Genomic DNA, 19,373 nt, shown 5'->3' with positions numbered 1-19,373 from the left:
CGATTGGTGAGCATTTTTCTCTTCAATTGAAACTCGGGTTTTTGTTTCAAGTTAGGAGCTGGAAAATTAAGAATTTAAACGGGTTACTATAGTAGTAAGTGATTTTATGAATGTATTAATAGTGGTAAAGTTTGTTAGCAACAGTAAAGATTGTTAGCAGTAGCAAGGTTTATGAGTAGTAGCAAGGTTTATTATTTAATAATAATGGCAGGGCTGCACCTGTTGGAGATTAATCACACCGAGGCATCCTTAATATGTAGAAACCCCATTTATTACTTGTGCACAAGGGAGGACAATATGAGAGCTATTGCAATGTCTCGTAGCAGAATACACACAGACCTCTTAAAAGCATTTTTACAGCCAAACAGTAAATTTTGCACAAACCTATCTGCTTATTTGTATAAGTTAACTGACCAATCCATATTTCAGTAAATTTTCATTCCCAGCACAACAGACATAGTGCTTATATAAATGTTTATCACAATCCTGATTACATTGGCCTGAAAAAGAACAAAACGGAATGTCTCAGGGCTCATCCTCCAACTGTGATCAGACAAGATGGTATTTTCTCAAGGCTGCAGTATTTTTCTCTTAGGCCTAGGCATATAATTCAACTTCCCTATTAACCCTTTTAGCACTAGCTGGGTTCCCTATAGTTGCCTAGGCCACCACATTTCCTCCCTTTTATCCTACAAGGACAATCCACCACCCTTAGCCAAGTTCTATGTATCCTAGTCGCCAGGCTTCATCCTCAGTGGGGTCCTGATTCCTGACAAGAGGGAGGGAATGGGTATCTGGTTTGGATCAGCAAGCTAGGCACAGGAACCCAATGGCAACTCACCCACCCGAGTACTACCCTTGGTATAATTTCTCCTGACGCATAGCCAGGCTGGCCCCTTAACAACCAAAAAGGTGGGCTTCCGTCTTCAAATGGGCATTCAATGAATGAGGGCCTAGAGACCATGCAGAGTCTGAGGGGAAAGCCAAAAAATGCATCTCTGAGGAGGAGGGGTTAACAGGAAAATGAGTACAAATCCAACATTTAGTCTGATTAACTTGCGAGGCTATGGCCTGCATTCGTTGAACTGCAGAATTGGTAGTCCATGCCCCCATAAAGACCACGGAGGACAGGATCCAAATCAGAGTCAGCATTCTGATGGCTCAGTTAAAGTTCCTGCACAAGCACTTCCATCCGAGGTCAGTGTCCACTTGACGTGTGAGGCGTGAATCCACAAAGGTCGTCCTTCAACCTTCACGGCCGTATGGGTGGTGAGCAGGATTTGGAAAAGCCCCTCCCATCGAGGTTCCAAACAGTTCTTTCTCCTGAAGCTCTTTACCAGGACTAGGTCCCCGGTCTGGTATTGATGGCAGTCTTCAATGGTGGGCTTTTTCTGAGCTTCTACCACCTGTGAATGCAAGCTTTTGAGAGAATTAGTGAGCGCTATACAGTATGTAATCATTCCCTCATCCATAGCGTGGATGTCCATTTCCCTAGCAGGCAAAGGTGGGGCCACTGGGAGGTGCATAGGATGTCCCATTACAACTTCATAACGGGAAAGGGAGGTTAGGGTGAGAGCACAGAGTCATGAGCGCCAAGGGTAGAGCTTCAGGCCATTTCAAACCGGTTTCCTCACATAATTTAGCTAGTTTGTTTTTCAGAATACCATTTTGTCTTTTCACCGCCCCAATGGACTTGGGGTGGTATTGGGCAGGAAAGGTGATGGTTGCATTGTAAGGCCCTCAACAGTTCCTTTATCTCTTTAGCGATGAAATGAGGCCCATTATCACTTGATGAAATCTCTGGTATCCCAAACCTGGGTATGTATTCACGCAACAACAATTTTGCAACAATAACAGCATCACCCGGGATACGCTTCCACCCATCGCAAGAACAAACATACTATAACTAAAACATAATTATATCCCATACATTTAGGCATTTGTATAAAGTCCATTTGTAGGTGTACAAATGGGCCCCATGGCTGGGGTCCCGTACCAGCAGTCACTGTGGGCGTCTTGCCTGGGTTATGTCGTTGACCAAGCAGACATTGTGAAGCTATTTTAGCTGCCAGGGTGAAAAACCCAGGCGGAACCCACATCTGCTGTGCCATTCTGTTCATCCCCCCTTTGCCCCAATATTTCCTACTCTATATAATGTCCTGCCAGGTGTTGACATAGGTATGAGAAGTATTACTAATACAATGCCTATTAGCATATTACTATTCACTAAACATTCAGCATTCATTCTACATACGCATGTCAAACCTCTGAGCTGGCAACCAGTCAAGTCATCATTCTTGTGTAGTGAGAGATTCAATAAATGCTCATTAGTTACCCATAAAGGGACTACCACTTCATTAATCTGTCATAAATTTTCTCGGGCTTGTTCCAGTGCCCAAGATCCATAGGTGCTGCATACATCATTTCTGCTCGCTTCGTCTGAAATATCTTTCCCTATTTCAATTAATTTATTGACAGTCCCCCCATGATGTTCGAGCACGGTAGCCAGGCTTTGGATTAACCGAGTCATGTCCTGGTCCGTATCTAATTGAATATCCTGGATCCCGTGTCCCCGCATGACTTGCTCTAAGCTTAAAGCTCAGGGTACAGACCTTCTGGTCAACAGTCACCAGGTTCTGAATTAACCACTGATGTCCCTATATTGAATATCATAGCGGCATCATTTATCAGGCTGCGCTTAACGCGGTTCCCTCCCAAGCCTGATCGCATCTCGCCATTGAACTGAACTGCTTCATTCATCAATTAGGGTGTCAGAGCCGTATAGAATGCTTGGGTATGGGTTGAGCACCACTGGGGCAGGACGACACCAGATACATTCAAGACTACAGGTACCAGCCCATAGCGTACATTATCATACAAAACCTCTGATTAACCAGTACCAAACTATTCGTTGGTCCTGGATGCAGATGTACAGCACATGGTGCCTATTCACTTGCAACACTCTGTGCCAGTAGGGACATCCATAGCTCACAAAAGGTACAGAGAGGAGCAAAAAATAATGCTACTGTAAAGGGCATAAACTGTGAAGGATTAGAGAAGTTTTAGCTCTGCAGTCTAGAGAGAAGTTTAAGGGACAACTTGAATGGGATATCAAAATAAACTCAGTCACAGATGTCTGCAGCACAGAAAAGTGCAGTGTAGGCCAAGCAAGTGCCTAACTATTCTAGTCCCATTTTCCAGCACTAGGCCCATAGCCTTATATACCATGGCATCGCAAATGCACATCCAAATACTTCTTAAATGTTATGAGGGTTTCTGCCTCTATCACTCTTTCAGGCAGTGAGTTCCAGATTCCCACCACTCTCTGGGTGAAAAAATTCTTCCTCACATCCGCTCTAAACCTCCTGCCCCTCACCTTAAATCTATGCCCCCTGGTTATTGATCCCTCCACCAAGGGGAAAAGTTCCTTCCTGCCTATCCTATCTATGCCCCTCATAATTTTATACACCTCAATCATGTCCCCCCTCAATCTCCTCTGCTCCAGGGAAAATAAGCCCAATCTATCCAATCTCTCCTCATAACTAAAACTCTCCAGCCCAGGCAATATCCTGGTAAATCTCCTCTGCACTCTCTCCAGTGCAATCACATCCTTCCTATAATGCAGATTCCAGAACTGCACACAATACTGTAGCTGTGGCCTAACCAGTGTTTTATACAGCTGCAGCATAACCTTCCTGCTCTGATATTCTATGCCTTGGCTAATAAAGGCAAGCATCCAATATGCCACCTTAACCACCATATCTACCTGTCCCGTTACCGTCTGGGACTGGTGGACATGCACACCTGATCCTCTGTACTTCCCAGGGCCCTACAATTCATCGTGTATTCCTGTGCCTTGTTTGCCCAAGTGCATCACCTCACAATTATCTGGATTAAATTCCATTTGCCACTGATCAGTGGATAAAGGTAACTAGATATATTTTTGGAAAGTGAATTGGGTAACCTGGTCATCTGAAAGAGCCAAGGAGCTGGTTGGGTTGCTGTTGAGCATTATGTACATAAAAGCATATTTCTCCTTCTACCCATTCAGTCAGCAGTGGCAATTAATTGATATGTGCCTCTTACAGTTGATTGGCCTGATGAATTTGCAGTCTGGTCTAGGGGACTACATGACTAATTGCTGCTTTCATTGATCTGTGAGAATTGTTATTGCAGTCTGCATTCTGTGGAGAAAGAGAGAAACAGATAACATTACAGTTCTGGTCTGTTCAGAACTACAGGACCTAGTTTGCAGCATTTCCAAGTCTTTGCAATGTTGTCAGCCATTAATGACTAATGGACTGGTTTTTGCCTTAGCTACCATCTGCAAGTTTTTGTCATTTTTCTTTGAGCAACGCCACAGAATTTACTAGTCTCTATATTGCTTGCATTTGTCAACAATTTCATCTGATGTGCAGCTTAGTATTATGCTGTGTGAATCTATAGTAGCAGAGGGGCATCCCTTCAGTTTTTGCTATTGAGTAGCTGTTTATTCGAAAGCACTGTGAATGGACCCAGTGCCAACATTATAAATTTTCAAATTAAAAGCCACGCAGAGATAGAGAATGAGGTAAGTCAGACGTGCCGGAAATGCTCGTTAATTGAAAGTGGTTCCAAGACAGATAAGCAGTGGATCAGCCTCCGTGAAATCAGGTATTGACATTTTTTGCTTCCTTATCTTCTTCTCAAACATTTTATTGTCTCAAAAGTAACCCACTAAATTGTGTCTGACCCGTTTCTTTTAGAATTATCCCAGATTCATTAACTCGGCCAAAAATTGGATTTTTTCAGCTAACCTGCAGAACCAAGTGTTTCCAAACCAACTGCTAAACTGCCAAAGTCAGCCAACTTAACAGCAGCAACATTGTGCCATCTGCGCTTCATGGACAAGCCAAAGACTGATTCACATATCTCTTTTAATTTTTATTTGGACTCAGCTTTTTGTTTCTGATCTGTTTGTACGTGTGTTGCATTTTTATTATTTTTTCTCTCGGGTTTTTAATAACTAATAAACTTACTCTATCTTTGACGAAGGAAAGCTGGTTAAATTGGCTCCTTCTAAGAGATAAATGCATTTAGACGGGGAAAAGGTATCTATAAGGGAAGGGATCCCTTTTAAATTAACTTTGTTGTGACCAACAAGTGGGTTGAATAAAGAAGGAGAGCCAGCTCATTCCTCCTCACCTGGGAGCATAACAAAATTGGAAGTTAACAATTTGGGGGACCTCGTCTGGGATCATAACAAATTTGCGGGGGCCTCGCCCGGGAACCGGACATAACAGTGTGAAATAATAAGGTTGATGAGTTATAGGCACAGGTTTCCATATGGAAATACAATGTTGTGGCTATAACAGCAATTTGACTCAAAGAAGGGCAAGACTGGATGTTAAATATTCCTGAATACAAGGCGTTCAGGAAAGATAGCAAATGAGGAAAAGGGGTAGGGATAGTAGTTTTGTTTAAGAACATTGTAGTGCTGGAGAAAGTGAATGTCCAGAGGGGTCAAGGACAGGACCTATCTGGCTAGAGTTAAGGAACGTAGAAGGTGTAATTACATTGCTCAGTGTAGTCTATAGGTCACCAACTAGGGGAACGCACGTAGAGGAACAAATTTGCAAGGAAAATACAGAAAGCTGCAAGAATTATATATTAGTGGGGGACTTTAATTATCAGAATATAGACTGGGATTGTAATAGTGTAAAGGGCAGAGAGGTGCAAGAGTTCCTAAAGTGTGTTCAGGAAAATTTTCTATAGCAGTGTGTTTCCTGTCCAATCAGAAAGGAGACACTGCTAGACCTGGTTCTTAGGAATGAGGTGGGCCAAGTGGGTCAAGTGTCAGTAGTGGAACATTTAGGGGACAGCAATCATTGTATCATAAGGTTTAGGTTGGTTATGGAAAAGGACAAAGAACAATCCAGAGTGAGAATAATTAACTGGAGGAAAGCCAACTTCAATGGGGTAAGAATGGGTCTGGGATAAGTTGGAATCAAATGTTGACAGGAAAAATGGTAACTGAACAATGGGCTACTTTCAAAAGGGAGAGTTTGGGCACAGTCAAGGTATATTCCCATGAAGGGGAAAGGTATGGCAAACAAATCAGGAGCTCCCTGGATGATGAAAGAGATAAAAGGTTATATTGAAGAAGAAAAAGTGTGCTTATAACATATGTCAGGTGGATTATGCAATTGAGAACCAGGCTGAATACAGAAGGTTCAGGGGGGAAGTAAGAAAGCAAATAAGAGAAGCAAAGAAAGAATATGAAAAGAGATTGGCATAAAAGGAAATCCCAAAGTCTTCTATTAGTATATAAATAGTAAAAAGAGGAGTGGAGCCAATTAGGGGCCAAAAAGGGGATTTACAAATGGAGGCTGAGTTATTACAAGAATATTTTGCATCTGTATTTACCGAGGAAGAAGATGCTGCCCTGGTCATGGTGAAAGGGGAGGCAGTTCAGACTCTTAAAGAATTTAAAATTGATAAGAGGTGGAATTTGATCAGATAAAGTAACAAAGTAACTTAATTATTTAAAGTTGATATGGCACCAGGACCGGATGAGATGCATCCAATAAGGAAAGTGAGAGTGGAAATGGCAGAGGCACTGTGGCCAAAGTTTTTCAGTCTTCTTTAGACTCAGGGTTGGTGCCAGGGGACTGGAGAATTGCAAATGTTACACCCTTGTTCAAAAGAAAGGCGCAAACATAAGCCCAGCAACTTCAGGCCAGTTAGTTAACTACAGTGATGGGGAAGCTTTAGAAACAATAATTTTGGACAAAATTAATGGTCACTAATACAAGTTAATTACAGAATGCCAGCATGGACCTGTTATGGGTAAATTGTGTTTAATCAATTTGCTGGAGTTTTTTGAAGAGGTAACAGAGTGGAATGATGAGACCAATGTTGTTGATGTGGTGTACATGGACTTCCAAAAGGCATTTGATACAGTGCTGCACAGCAGAGCAAAGCTATAATTCATGGAATAAAAGAGACACTGGCAACATGGATACAAAATTGGCTGAGTGACAGGAGGGTAATGAGTAATGGATACTTTTTGGACTGGAGGAAGGTTTGAGTCAATAGGCACACAGCATGTGAGTGTCTGCTGGTGATAACATTCTTGGGCCTAAGTTTTGTGATAAGTGAGCCACATCATTGGACAGCTGGAAATTGGAAGGCAAGCCATGGATGAATATAGTTTGCTTATGATTCTAGGACACTGCGGCAAAGAAGGCAGCCATTTGGCCTATTGTGCCCATGCCTGCTCTTTGAAAAATCTATCCAATTGGCCCCACTTCCCTGCACTTATGCCATAGTTCTTTACATTTTTCCTTAGGGAAATATATATAATCATCCCTTTTGAAATGTACCATTGAATCTGGTTCTACTAGCCTTTGCCAGTGCATTGCATAATAACTCCCTCAATAATAGCTTCCCTCATCTTTCCACATAACTGAAGTCCGCCATCACAGGTGATTGTTTCAAAAAGGCTTGCAGTTTGGCAAATAATCATCAGATGTCTAATGTCAAGAAGTAGCTTGCTGAGGTGAGTCTGAGTCACAGCTGTGTCATAGAATTACACTTGAAGCAATTAAATTCAGGAAACACTTTGATAAAGTTCCTCCTCCCACTTGCTGGGCCAAGACTCAATAACAAATATAAATGATAAGGGGGAGAGATTGGACAGCTTCATCCAGTTCTTCTAGTAAGACTCAAGTTTGTGGAGACAAAACTTTTGATTATATCTTTTTACTTAAGTTTTCTTCATGGATTCATAACATTGCAAACTTAATATAAAAGTTAAAATGCAAATTTATAATTGTAGCAAAATATTGTAGCATTCAAGGTGCAGGTATGAAAGTCCATACTTATGGAATAAATATTTTTATACTTAGCATAATTCAACTATCGAAAAATCTTTACTTGGTATATACAAAAGACAATTTCATAAGATAAAATATGTTACACAGCATATTGATATATTTGAGCAACATCAACAGTAATTGGAACAAGGAAATTCTAGGATAGAACCAATGGATTATTGGGACACGGCACATTGATTTGAACCAGGTACCAACAAAACACCAGTCCAGGATACAAAGTGGGTCAGTGATGAATACTGCATTGCAAAGTCGTGGATCACAGATTTATGCTTACAATTCTTATCTGGTGTGCTCCTGACTCATTTGAACTAACAGGCTCACAAACATAAAGCAGGGAATGTCAATTTTGCCTATTAGGATGAATAAAGCTGTATGATGCAGCTTCAAAAGTAGCATTGGGAGATACCCTGAAGCAGGTTCCTTGCCTGATCTGGAATGTTGTCTAGTTTAGTAACAGATGGGAGAGGAAGAGCATATTGGTGATTCAAAATACAATCTTCATCAAAAGCTGATTTAATTATGTCCTTAAATAGTGCCTCAATTATAACACGAGTTGCATAAGTACAACTCTATTAAGAAAAAGATGCTAGACATCGGAGAAAGACAGGCCAATCCACGGAAGCTTTAGGAGAATTAGCTGAAGGTAGTGTTAAGAAAGAGCTACAGAGAGTGAGGCCAATACACCTGAAAGCTCTACCAACAAGGGGGTGCATAGGAGTGTGTCAGAGGACCTTAGAATGTGGCTGTGACATATGGTTGAGGGAGTTGCGGAGATAAGGTAGGCAAAACCATGGAGGGATCTGTAAACAGGGGCAAGGATTCTGAATTTGTTGTATTAGTGTATAGGGTCATTGGAGATCAACGAGGTCAGAGATGATGGGTGAGCAAGTGTGAGACAGGATGTCAGAGGTGGAGTTGGAGTTTCCAGAGAAAGAACACCAAGATGCTAGCCAGGAAGCTATTTGAAAAGTTGAATCTCAAAGTATCAGGAGCATTGATAAGGGTTTCTAGTCGTAGTCAAAACGAATGTGCACATGTACATCCTTTCAGACTGATTTCGCTTCACATGCAGTGAAGTATTTTTGAAGTGTAGTCACTGTTTTAATGTTGGAAATGTAGTTGCCAAGTTCCACAAAGCAAGGTCCCACAAACATCAGTGGGATAAATGATCAGATAATCTGTTTTAGTGATGTCAGTTGAAAGTTAAATGTTGGCCAAGTAGCAGGAGAACTCTTGCGCTCATCTTCAAAATAGTACCATGCAATCTTTGACACTCACCTGAGAGGGAGATAATGCATTAGTTTAATGTCTCATCTGAAAGATAGCACCTTCAACAGTGCAGCAGTCCCTCATGACTGCATTGAGTGACAACCTAGATTATGTGCTTGAACCCAAAATCTTCTCACTCAGAGTGCTGAATTTTAAGTGGAGCCAGTGGTCCCAACCTTGGCTTAAAGGTTGGGTGCAAGCCCACTTGCACTTGGCCAGGAAACCCCAAGCTGATTTAATGGCCATCGGGCTGTTAATTGATTCAGGGTAGATCTTCTGCCACCATCTGGAAGGAAGACCCATCTCTGAGAGCTGCCAGCCAATCAAATGACCCTCAAGTAGTCATTAATTGGCAAAGACTGAACCAAAGTTGGCACTTGAGCTGTGATGGCACAAAACCAGACAATGGTGTTCTTTTTGGAGGCTTTGGGAAGACTTTTGCTTAATGAAATGCAAGGATTTGTGATAACCCAATTGACAACAGGAAATTCTATTCAATTGGGTGAAACCATAAGCAGAAGGAAAGATAAATACAAAGCAAGTTCAGAAGCTGAATGTAAAACTGCTAATTATAATCATTACCATCAGTATGATTCTCCACCAACCCTTATATCATCTCAGCTGAAGTCATGTCAAAAGCATGATGCTCAAATATAACATTTTATCCACATACAGTTAAAATTTTGTGTATAAATTGCAACATGATCTGGATCTAATGATTTTATTGTGTGATGTACAAAATAGCTGATTTGATTAATTCACTCATTCAAATGTTTTAACCTGTTACATTTGCCGAGACTCCCTCTTTATCTCTATCACCTATATTGGCTCCTACTCAATCTCATCTAGCTGGTAGATTTCACCAGGTGCCCACATTTCCAATATCAACTTCATGCTGAAATGAAAGCTGTGGGGAAGTTATTTAGGTACATTCCCATTTAGGAGAGGTAGTTTGTATCCCAAATGGATGCTATGAACTGACAAAATCACCAAATGTTTGGCTAGCATGAATTCAAACATTGACCAGAGTGCTGTTAAGGACTCATCTGAATTGATACATTGAAGAACATGCTGCTTAGACCTTTACAAATTATCGTTTGCTTATTGCTCTAATCCAAACCATTGAGCCATTTCTCAGACACTATCATAGATACTATCCCATTGTAATTTACTCCTGTGATCCCATGGAACCACCTCATGATAAAACATTTGAAACACCTCAATCAGTTCCATCTAATTTGAATTTAATGCACTTCCTTTGCACATATCATCTAGCTGTGATTTGCTGAGTGACTGACCACCAAGCTACATGACATGACCATGGACTGAATTCATCCTTCTCACACTTGTTCTGAAACCATTCCACAGCCCTCTCTGACCTAATTACAACACATCATTCTCAGGTATTAGTTCAATTACCATTTTTATTGATGACCCAAAATTTTAGACCACTCTGTCACAATCCTGTTTTCAGATTTGTCAGCATTACATTAAGATGGGTAAGGGTCAAGTCTGACTTACAAGGCGTTATATATGAATGGTGCTTGGAACTGGCTTGGTTGTAGTGCTCGGTTTCAAAGCAACTTCTACAAAATATGCCAATAAGATAAAATGTGTAATTTACCATGACGTTGGTGAATAGTTGCACATGCACAGAGAGCTAGGGGATTAGACTTCGCTCAAGTGGTTGTATTTATGCATCAGAACCATAAGGTCCACTTGAGAGATAATTTAGGGTGACATTTCAGAGGTACCATCTTTTGGGTGAGATGTTAAACTGAGGTCATGTCTGCCCCCTCAGATGGACATCAAAGATCCCATGGTACTATTTAAAGAGAAGACTGACTTGCCAATGTTTTTCCCAAAACCAGCATCAGTAAGAGCAAACAGATCATTTATAAAGGTCATTGATCTCCTAACTGTACCTTGCTGTGCATTTCCCAATATTACACCAGTGATTACACTTCAAAAGATAATCCATTCGTGAAGTGATATGGGACTTCCTGATGTGACTGATTTCATCAACTTGCACTTTAATTGTGTAGACACCTCTGAACTCAAATAAGGTAAATGTGCATATTTGTGAATAAATGTGAAATTCTTCAGTTTCTGTTATACAATTTTCTCTTAATCCTACCACAAAGAAATTACCTACACTGGGGTACAATTTTAACAGTATTAGCAGCCTGGTGTAGCCTTCCAAAATGCTTCTTCCTTGGGCTGCATCTTGTTGAAACATCAGAAGCTTTGCATCCCCCCACTAGGTTCAAAAGTAGAAGGTAGCCCTGCTTCGGTGGGCAGCAGGACCCAGGGGTAACATATTGCCAGCGGTCGCCATCCAATTAAGTGTGCCCTAAGAGCTGCCGACCCAATCAGAGGGCTGGCTGCTCAGTAGCACCACAGCTAACAGTGGCTATTGCCAGGGAGAGGGTGGCTTAATGGCTCAGCGCCCTCGAAGAACAGGAAGTGGGGCAAAACAAAAACAGAATTACCTGGAAAAGCTCAGCAGGTCTGGCAGCATCGGCGGAGAAGAAAAGAGTTGACGTTTCGAGTCCTCATGACCCTTCGACAGAACTAGGTGAATCCAAGGAAGGGGTGAAATATAAGCTGGTTTAAGGTGTGGGTGTAGCGGGGGGGGGGTTGGGTGGGGGGAGAGAAGTGGAGGGGGGGGTGTGGTTGTAGGGACAAGCAAGCAGTGATAGGAGCAGATCATCAAAAGATGTCACAGACAAAAGAACAAAAGAACACATAGGTGTTGAAGTTGGTGATATTATCTAAACGAATGTGCTAATTAAGAATGGATAGTAAAGCACTCAAGGTATAGCTCTAGTGGGGGTGGGGGAGCATAAAAGATTTAAAATAATGGAAATAGTGGGAAAAGAAAAATCTATCTAAGTGGGGCAAGCCTGGAGATCTGGAGATGGGGAGAATGGTCATTGCTGTGAGGGTAGGCATTGCTGCGGAGAGACCCCATGAAGGAGTGTGCTGGGAGGCTGCCGGATTTCAATTGGCAAACTGTCCATGCAGTGACACGCCCTCACAACGCCAGGAAGTGGTCCTTAATTGGCCACTTTAAGTGGCTCAGTTAGCGTCCCAGCAGGTGCCTGAGCCACCAGATTTCCCGCTGCTGGCAAAATAGAACTACAACCAGCCTCAGCAATAGCCGCTGTTAGTGGGTAGAGGTCAGGCACTCTTAATCCCTGACATCTTCCTGCACTATTTGCCAGCCTTCCTTCCTCCTAGCCTGTCTCGAAAGAGCTTGGAAAATTCTGGTGTGTGTGTGAATATGGGGGCTGATAACTGGCAGATTATTTAACCATATGGGTAGCATTTCATACATCTACTAAGACACATTTACAGCTGAAGTCACGGGGTTTATAAAACTCTGGTTAGGTCACAATTAAAGTATTGCATCCAGTGCTGGTCACTACACTTTCAGTAGGATGAGAAGGTCCTTGAGAGGGTGCAGAAGAGATTTACTAGAATGGTTCCAGGAATGAGAGAATTTAGCTGCAAGGTTAGAAGTAGTTCCCCTTGCAGAACAGGAATTTGAGGGGATATCTGATAGAGGTATACAGGATTATGACAGGATTAGATAAACTAGATGTAGAAAAGCTGTTTCCATTAGTTGATGGTGCAAGGACTAGAGGATACAGATTGAAGATTTTGAACAAGAGATGTAAGAGAGAGGTGTGGAAGAACTTTGTAATGTAGCAAATGGTAATAACCTGGGACTCACTAGTTATGAGGATGGAAGGAACAGAGACAATGACTGGAATTTCCAGTCCCACTGGCATCGGGCATCATGACAGACGAGGGGCAGGGGGTGGGTGTACAATGTGGCAAAACAGCCAAATAACGGTTTCACACCATTATGAAATCAGTTTGCGATTGAATGCTCCACACATTTCCTGCCACCACACATCAGGAACCTTACTTCAATACTTTAGCATCTCATTATAAGGCCTGCTCGCATGAATCATCCCCCCACACTGGATCATCGGGCACGTTGGTGTGATTGCACGCTGTGTTTCACAACTGTACATAAGCGGCGTGCACCTGGCGAGCTGCACTTCACTCGGGACTTTGAGGTTTGTTTGCCTACCTTACTTCGGGCAGCACTCATGGTCATCAGCGCCAGGCTTCGCAGGCAGCACCACATCACTTTTAGGGGGGCTCACGGGCAGGTCTCTACCTACCAGACCTGCTGTTAGGCGGGGGTGGCTTTTCAATGGCTGCAGGGTTAGGGCTTGCTTGGGGAAGGAGAAGTGGTCTCAGGCAAGGGAAGAGGCTACTTCATTTTCACCCGCTACCACATTTTGTGCGGATCTGAGATGATTCCACCCAATCAATGATTTCAAAACAAAACTGGATAGGGACTTGAGGGAAAATAAGCTTGCAGGGCTACTAAGAAAAAATAGGGGGATTGGGTGGATTGGATTGCGCCACACTGGCTTCGTTCTATGCTATATTGACTCTATGGGTACCTTTACAATATTTTCTCCCTCCACTGCCTAGAGAGAATTTAGTACAACCACCAATATGATGATTGAGTTTGGCTAACTTACAAGGCAGGGATTCAACTGGGATTTCCCTGATGTTTACAGCCCAATAGTGCAGCACAGTTCATAGAACCACAGAACACTACAGCACAGAAAACAGGCCATTCGGCCCTTTTAGTCTGTGCCAAAATATTATTCCGCTAGTCCCATTGACCTGCACCTAGTCCATAACCCTCCAGATCTCTCCCATCCATGTATCTATCTAATTTATTCTTAAAACTTAAGAGTGAACCCGCATTTACCACGTCAGATGGTAGCTCGTTCCACACTCTCACCACTCTCTGAGTTAAGAAGTTCCCCTTAATGTTCCCCCTAAACCTTTCTCCTTTCACCCTAAAGCCATGTCCTCTCGTGTTTATTTCTCCTAATCTAAGTGGAAAGAGCCTACTCGAATTTACTCTGTCTATACCCTTCATCATTTTGTAAACTTCTATCATATCTCCCCTCATTCTTCTACGCTCCAAGGAATAAAGTCCTAACCTGTTTAATCTTTCTCTGTAACTCAACTCCTTAAGACCCGGCAACATCCTAGTAAATCTTCTCTGCACTCTCTCAATCTTACTGATATCCTTCTTGTAGTTAGGCGACCAGAACTGCACACAATTTTAAATCTGATGCTCATGCATTATAATATTCACACTGAAGGATTTTGGACCTTCCTAAATGGACTTCTAATACCCATATTTAAAGAAGGCTAAAAAATATTTGGAACACTGGGTTACTTCTTTCACAGGATGTGAGTGTTGCGGGCTAGGCCAGCATTCATTGCCCACCCATAAGTACTGGGCCAGGCAGGAGGTGGCCATTACCAGTCAGGGGGAACTGATGGCCCACAGAGAGAAAGTGCAGCAAGGGGTTATCTTCCGCCATTGTATTTGCATGTTTATTTGTAATGTTCATCGTTTATCTTCATAACTTGTATTTGTTTATTTCTTATGTTCATTTGTAATTGTTTTTCTTGAGTTTTGCTACATCTGCCACTTTTTCAACTCATCTTAATTGATGCCAATGTAGGTTTTACCATTATCCATTCATAACAGGGGTTATCAAAGAATGTGATGTTATTTCCTAATCCCTTTGGGTGTAAGGGATGCTACCACTGAGTTCTAATTGACACTATGCCATGGCAACTATGGTATTTATGCCAATGGTTACTCCCGAAATGGTTTTTCTCATTGAGGAAAATTCTTTTGAATTTTTTTCCTATCCTGAGAAGTTTTCAATATAAAACAGCTTACGTTTTGCCATTATGTGATCCTTTTTGTGTGACTGCACTCAAAAAAAAATCAGAAATCTTGAAATGGTTAAATGTATAACATTAATAAACTTGCATCTGTGTAACACATTCATATATGTGAGGTGAGGTGAGAAATATCATTATGCTCTTTGTAACACATTGCAAACTTGATGTGAAAATGTGTACTGAAGAAAGATTGCCTGAAGACATTAGTGTAAGTCAATCCAGTTGGCTTCAACTAGTACAGTTTCCAGTTCAAAGAATCATTGAAGCAGCCACATGGCAGCTGACTCCACTTAATTCCAACTGGGTGCAGTTTGCCTGTCAACTTGTTCCAGCAGAAGCCAACTGGTCTCAGTACGTTTGAAATGGTTACATTCCAAGTCAACTGGACAAGTGGAATCACAACAGGTTTTCCATTGTACATGCCAGTTATTCCAATAGTATACAGTTACACCAGCAGACAAGTCAACTGGCTCCAATAAGATTCCAATTGCCCTATTAAATCCAACTGGACAATTAGGGATATCACCTGGTTCCCACTTGTAATCTCCTGTTATTTCAGTTAGAACCAGTTGTAACCAGTTATTCCTGTAGAAGCCAGTTGTGCCAGGTTCGATTTTCCAACTGGTGGCAACCGATTTTTCCATGAGAGTAAAATGCTCTTGAGAAGGCGGTGGTGAGCTGCCTTTGAATGATCAAGATAAGACCTAGGAAATTAGGCCATTGACATGTTTTAAAAAGGATCATTGATCTTGTTTAGTACTTACAGACAGGATATAGTCTTGCTGAGACATTAAATAAATTATGTCAGCAAAATGGGCCTTGGTAAAACACAAGGCCTTAGGAACTGATGAGAAACATAGTTGTAGAAATAGATAGCAATAAAGGTATGAAGAACTGAAATTCTTGGGTGTTAGAATTGAAAATAACTCAAATAAGATAACATACAGTATAATGGTCAACAACAACTGACATTAAATGACACCTTTAACATAGAAAATCGTTCCAAGGGGCCTTACAGAAATGATATCAAATGAAATTTGACACCAAGCCACATGAGGTGAAGTTAGGGCAGATGATCAAAAGTTTGGTTAAAGAGGTAGATTTTAAGGAGTGTCTTAAAGAAGGAAACAGAAGTAAGCAAGGCAGCAAAGTTAGGGAGGGAATTGGAGGGCTTAGGACGTAAGCAACTGAAGACATGGCTGGCAACAGTGGAGTGATTAAAATTGGGGATGTGCAAGAGGCCAGATATCTTGCAGAGTTGTGGGGCTGGAGGATTCAAACAGCAGGTATGAAGGAAAACATATAAAGGGTTTTCAAGAAAACCACATACAATGTTAGAACAAGGTCTTGATCAATCCTTCCATCTGGAGTTGTACTCAACAGAAACAAGGTTGTATGAGAAGCTACTGCTTTCTTTGAAGTGAAACCTGCCATGTCTGTATGTCAAATTCTTTAATGTTGGAAAATAACTGCAGTGTCTCACTTGATCCTGACCTTTTGCATTCTGAACAAGAGAAATCCTGTACTCCCATCAGTCATAAAACATAATTAGTTGTGCAAATGTACTGTAGTATGGGTTCAGCTTTGATGCATTACAGAAGGAGAGCTTTTAAACGTGCTCTTGACTATCGTTCCTAACTTGCTCCTGAAAGTCTCTGCTGCAAAGTAATATAAAAGGGGGTTCAAACAGGAATTGATTGCTAGACCACACTGGGTAACCACCACGGATTTCTGAATAGGACAGATGGCTTGGGATATATCTCCAGTGTTAGATTCTTCAGCAAGGTAGAGGGTTCGTAGAATGTGATAGGGTAGAAAACTGGTTAGAAATATAACCATTACAATAATAATTATGGCAATCACTTTTCTAAGGACGTTCCCTTTCCTGTGATGCTTTACCTTAGAGGTTAGCAAGGTCTTAACAACAAGTGTGTAACAGAAAGTGACAATAAAGAAGGGAATAATGCAACCCACGATTAGAGCAATAACATTCATGGCAAATATTTTACTGTTAATCTCATCACTGTAGTCAAAGCATTTTGTTTCATTATTTTCAGCTGGGTAACTGCCACGATTCAGAAAAGGACTGGCTGCTACTGCAACAAACACCCATATTGAGACACATATGATTTGCACATATTTGACACTTCTATACTTCAAACCTTCAATTGGATGCACTATAGCGAAGTAGCGCAATATGCTCATCAGAGTCAGAAAGTAGATGCTGCAGTACATGTTGAGGTACAGGGCATAAGACATGAATGCACACCAGAAATCCGAAAGGTTCCAAGTGCTGTCTTCCAAATAATAGTGCACGCGCCAGGGCAAAGTGCACACAAAAAGCAGATCTGATATCGCCAGGTTCACCATGACAATGCTGGTTGCAGTCTTCCTCTTGTATAAATTCAGAAAAACATATAAACAGAATAAGTTCTCAATAAATCCAAAAATAAATACGATGATATACGTTGGTACATAGATGTAAGTTTTGAAGTTGTCAATGTTCTCACATGAGCCATTCCCCAAGATGCTTGTATTCTTCATTCTCTGCTTTGAGAAAATCTGCACGATCAGATGGTTCTGTAGAAGCAAACCATTAACTTTAATGATGGTAAATGGACGAGAAGTTAAAAATGCTTACACATTGCCTCGACTTAATGCTGTGAATGCAACATGCTTCGATTACATTCACAGTCACTTCAGTCTAGTTAATGGCATCACATCCTCTCAATGCTCCCTTTAACAGAATTTGAAAGTCAATGTTTACAAAAAAGTAAACAGTCCTATGAATAACTTTTCTATTTTGTAATCTTAGCCCTTTTCCATTAGTGGAGAAGAGTGAGAGGGTAAGTCTCCAATTCTGGCATGCTCTGTAAGTCACCAGTCTCCACATCTCCCTCCAGAACATTCGTTGGCTTGTGAACAAGATTTTATAATCATAGTGTGGATGATTGCAAAGGTCATGATGTTGCAAAACAATTGGCTCATGAATGATGACACTTTCTCTTTTATTAAGCTTTCCACCTGTTTATATCTTCAACCATCTGTCCAGTCCAAATTCTCTAGGTGCAGGTGCAGCCCTAATCACCAGGGGCAGGAGTTTCCCGTCGGTGAGTGGGGAGGGGGGGGCCAGCTCGCTGACGCTTAAAATGATGCGCGGTGATGTCGGGCAGAGCTCCCGACGTCACCATGCCCCATTTCAATTTTCCGGTAGGCAAGGGTGCAGCAAAATCAGCTGTGCACTCGCCGACCTGTCAATGGCCAATTGGGGCCACTGACAGACTCACTTAACTAATTAATGGACCTACCAGTCCAACCTTAAGGTCGGTGGGTAGGTCAGGAGCCCTGGCGGGAATTAGAAAAAGCATGAAACCTCATCCACGGGCGGGATGAGGTTTCATGTAGGTTTGAAAAAATTTTATTAAAGTTTTTCTAAAAGTTATGGACATGTCCCAACTCATGTGACAACATGAGAGGTCATATCAGGAATTTCTTTTTTCTATTTTTAATTTCTGTCACAGAACAGATGATCTCCCTGAGGCTGCACTTAGCCTCAGGGAGATGTGAGCTCTTTCGTGTGCATGCGCAAAAGAGTGCACTCTCAATTTAGGGAATCCCACCCCCCACCCCCGGCCAGCACAGGGAGCACATAGCGCTTCCCGGCGGACGTCACGCTGGGCGGGCCTTAATTGGCCCGCCCACATAAAATGGCACCACGCCCCCAATTGGGGGTGCTAATCGGAGACTCGACTGTGCGTGCCCGCCATTCAACTTTGCCCCCGACAGGGGGAGAGTCCTGTCCCAGATCTCACCTTGGTTTCTCCCCATTACTCCTCCAGTACCTTCTCCTCCTTTGAGTACATCATCTTTTTCCATTTTTCTTGGTTCTCCTTTAAAATCCTTATTCTCTACCCACCCACCCAAGAACCAAGTTTCTGACCGAGACATCTTCACTGCTTTCCTCCCTCAGTCTCTGCAGTCAGCAACTCCTCATCTTCAACCTCCATCCAAACTCAACTTGACTTCTCTCCTCGGAGTTCGCTAGCCTCTGATCCTGCTTAAATCACTCCCTTGATGTAAACTCTCCTACCCATATTCAGGGCCACTGCTTTGACCTCACCATTTCATGTGGCCTCTCTACACCCATTGTCTCAATTACAAATAGGGCCATCACTTCCTTGCATCTTTCTGCAGTAACCTCTTGCTTCTCCATTTCTTACTGCGTCCAGCCCAGAAAAAACTTTTCAAGTCACTTAAAAGAGCACTTTTAACTTCTCAGCTGTCTTCTAGCACTTCACTCACCATAAAATCTATGCAGTTACCAATTTGTGCAATCATGCCCTCTCCTCCATGTTTGATTTCCTCTCCCCAATAAAACACTTATACTCTCACACTGAGTCATTTCCCTGTTACCATCCCCCT

The 19,373-nt window shown here is 42.0% G+C and overlaps 1 protein-coding gene across 3 annotated transcripts in view; it reads right to left on the bottom strand.

Moving 5' to 3' along the window:
- Nucleotides 1-249: 249 nt before the first annotated feature.
- Nucleotides 250-19,373, bottom strand: part of LOC121290862 (cysteinyl leukotriene receptor 1-like) — a 33,889-nt gene continuing 14,765 nt past the window's right edge. The window contains exons 2-3 of one of the 3 annotated variants that reach the window (XM_041211873.1): nt 17,462-17,531; nt 14,193-17,345 (exon numbers count right to left, since the gene is read on the bottom strand). In XM_041211873.1, coding sequence (XP_041067807.1) covers nt 16,530-17,345; nt 17,462-17,470 — 825 coding nt within the window. In that variant the 5' untranslated portion in view covers nt 17,471-17,531 and the 3' untranslated portion in view covers nt 14,193-16,529. Of the gene's footprint in view, nt 1,420-14,192; nt 17,532-19,373 lie in introns of those variants that run through there. The other 2 variants (XR_005945891.1, XM_041211872.1) reach the window with 2 other exon arrangements.

Source organism: Carcharodon carcharias, chromosome 18, assembly GCF_017639515.1.
Source record: "Carcharodon carcharias isolate sCarCar2 chromosome 18, sCarCar2.pri, whole genome shotgun sequence".
Taxonomy (NCBI): Eukaryota; Metazoa; Chordata; class Chondrichthyes; order Lamniformes; family Lamnidae; genus Carcharodon; species Carcharodon carcharias.
This window is presented reverse-complemented; position numbering and strand designations above follow the sequence as displayed.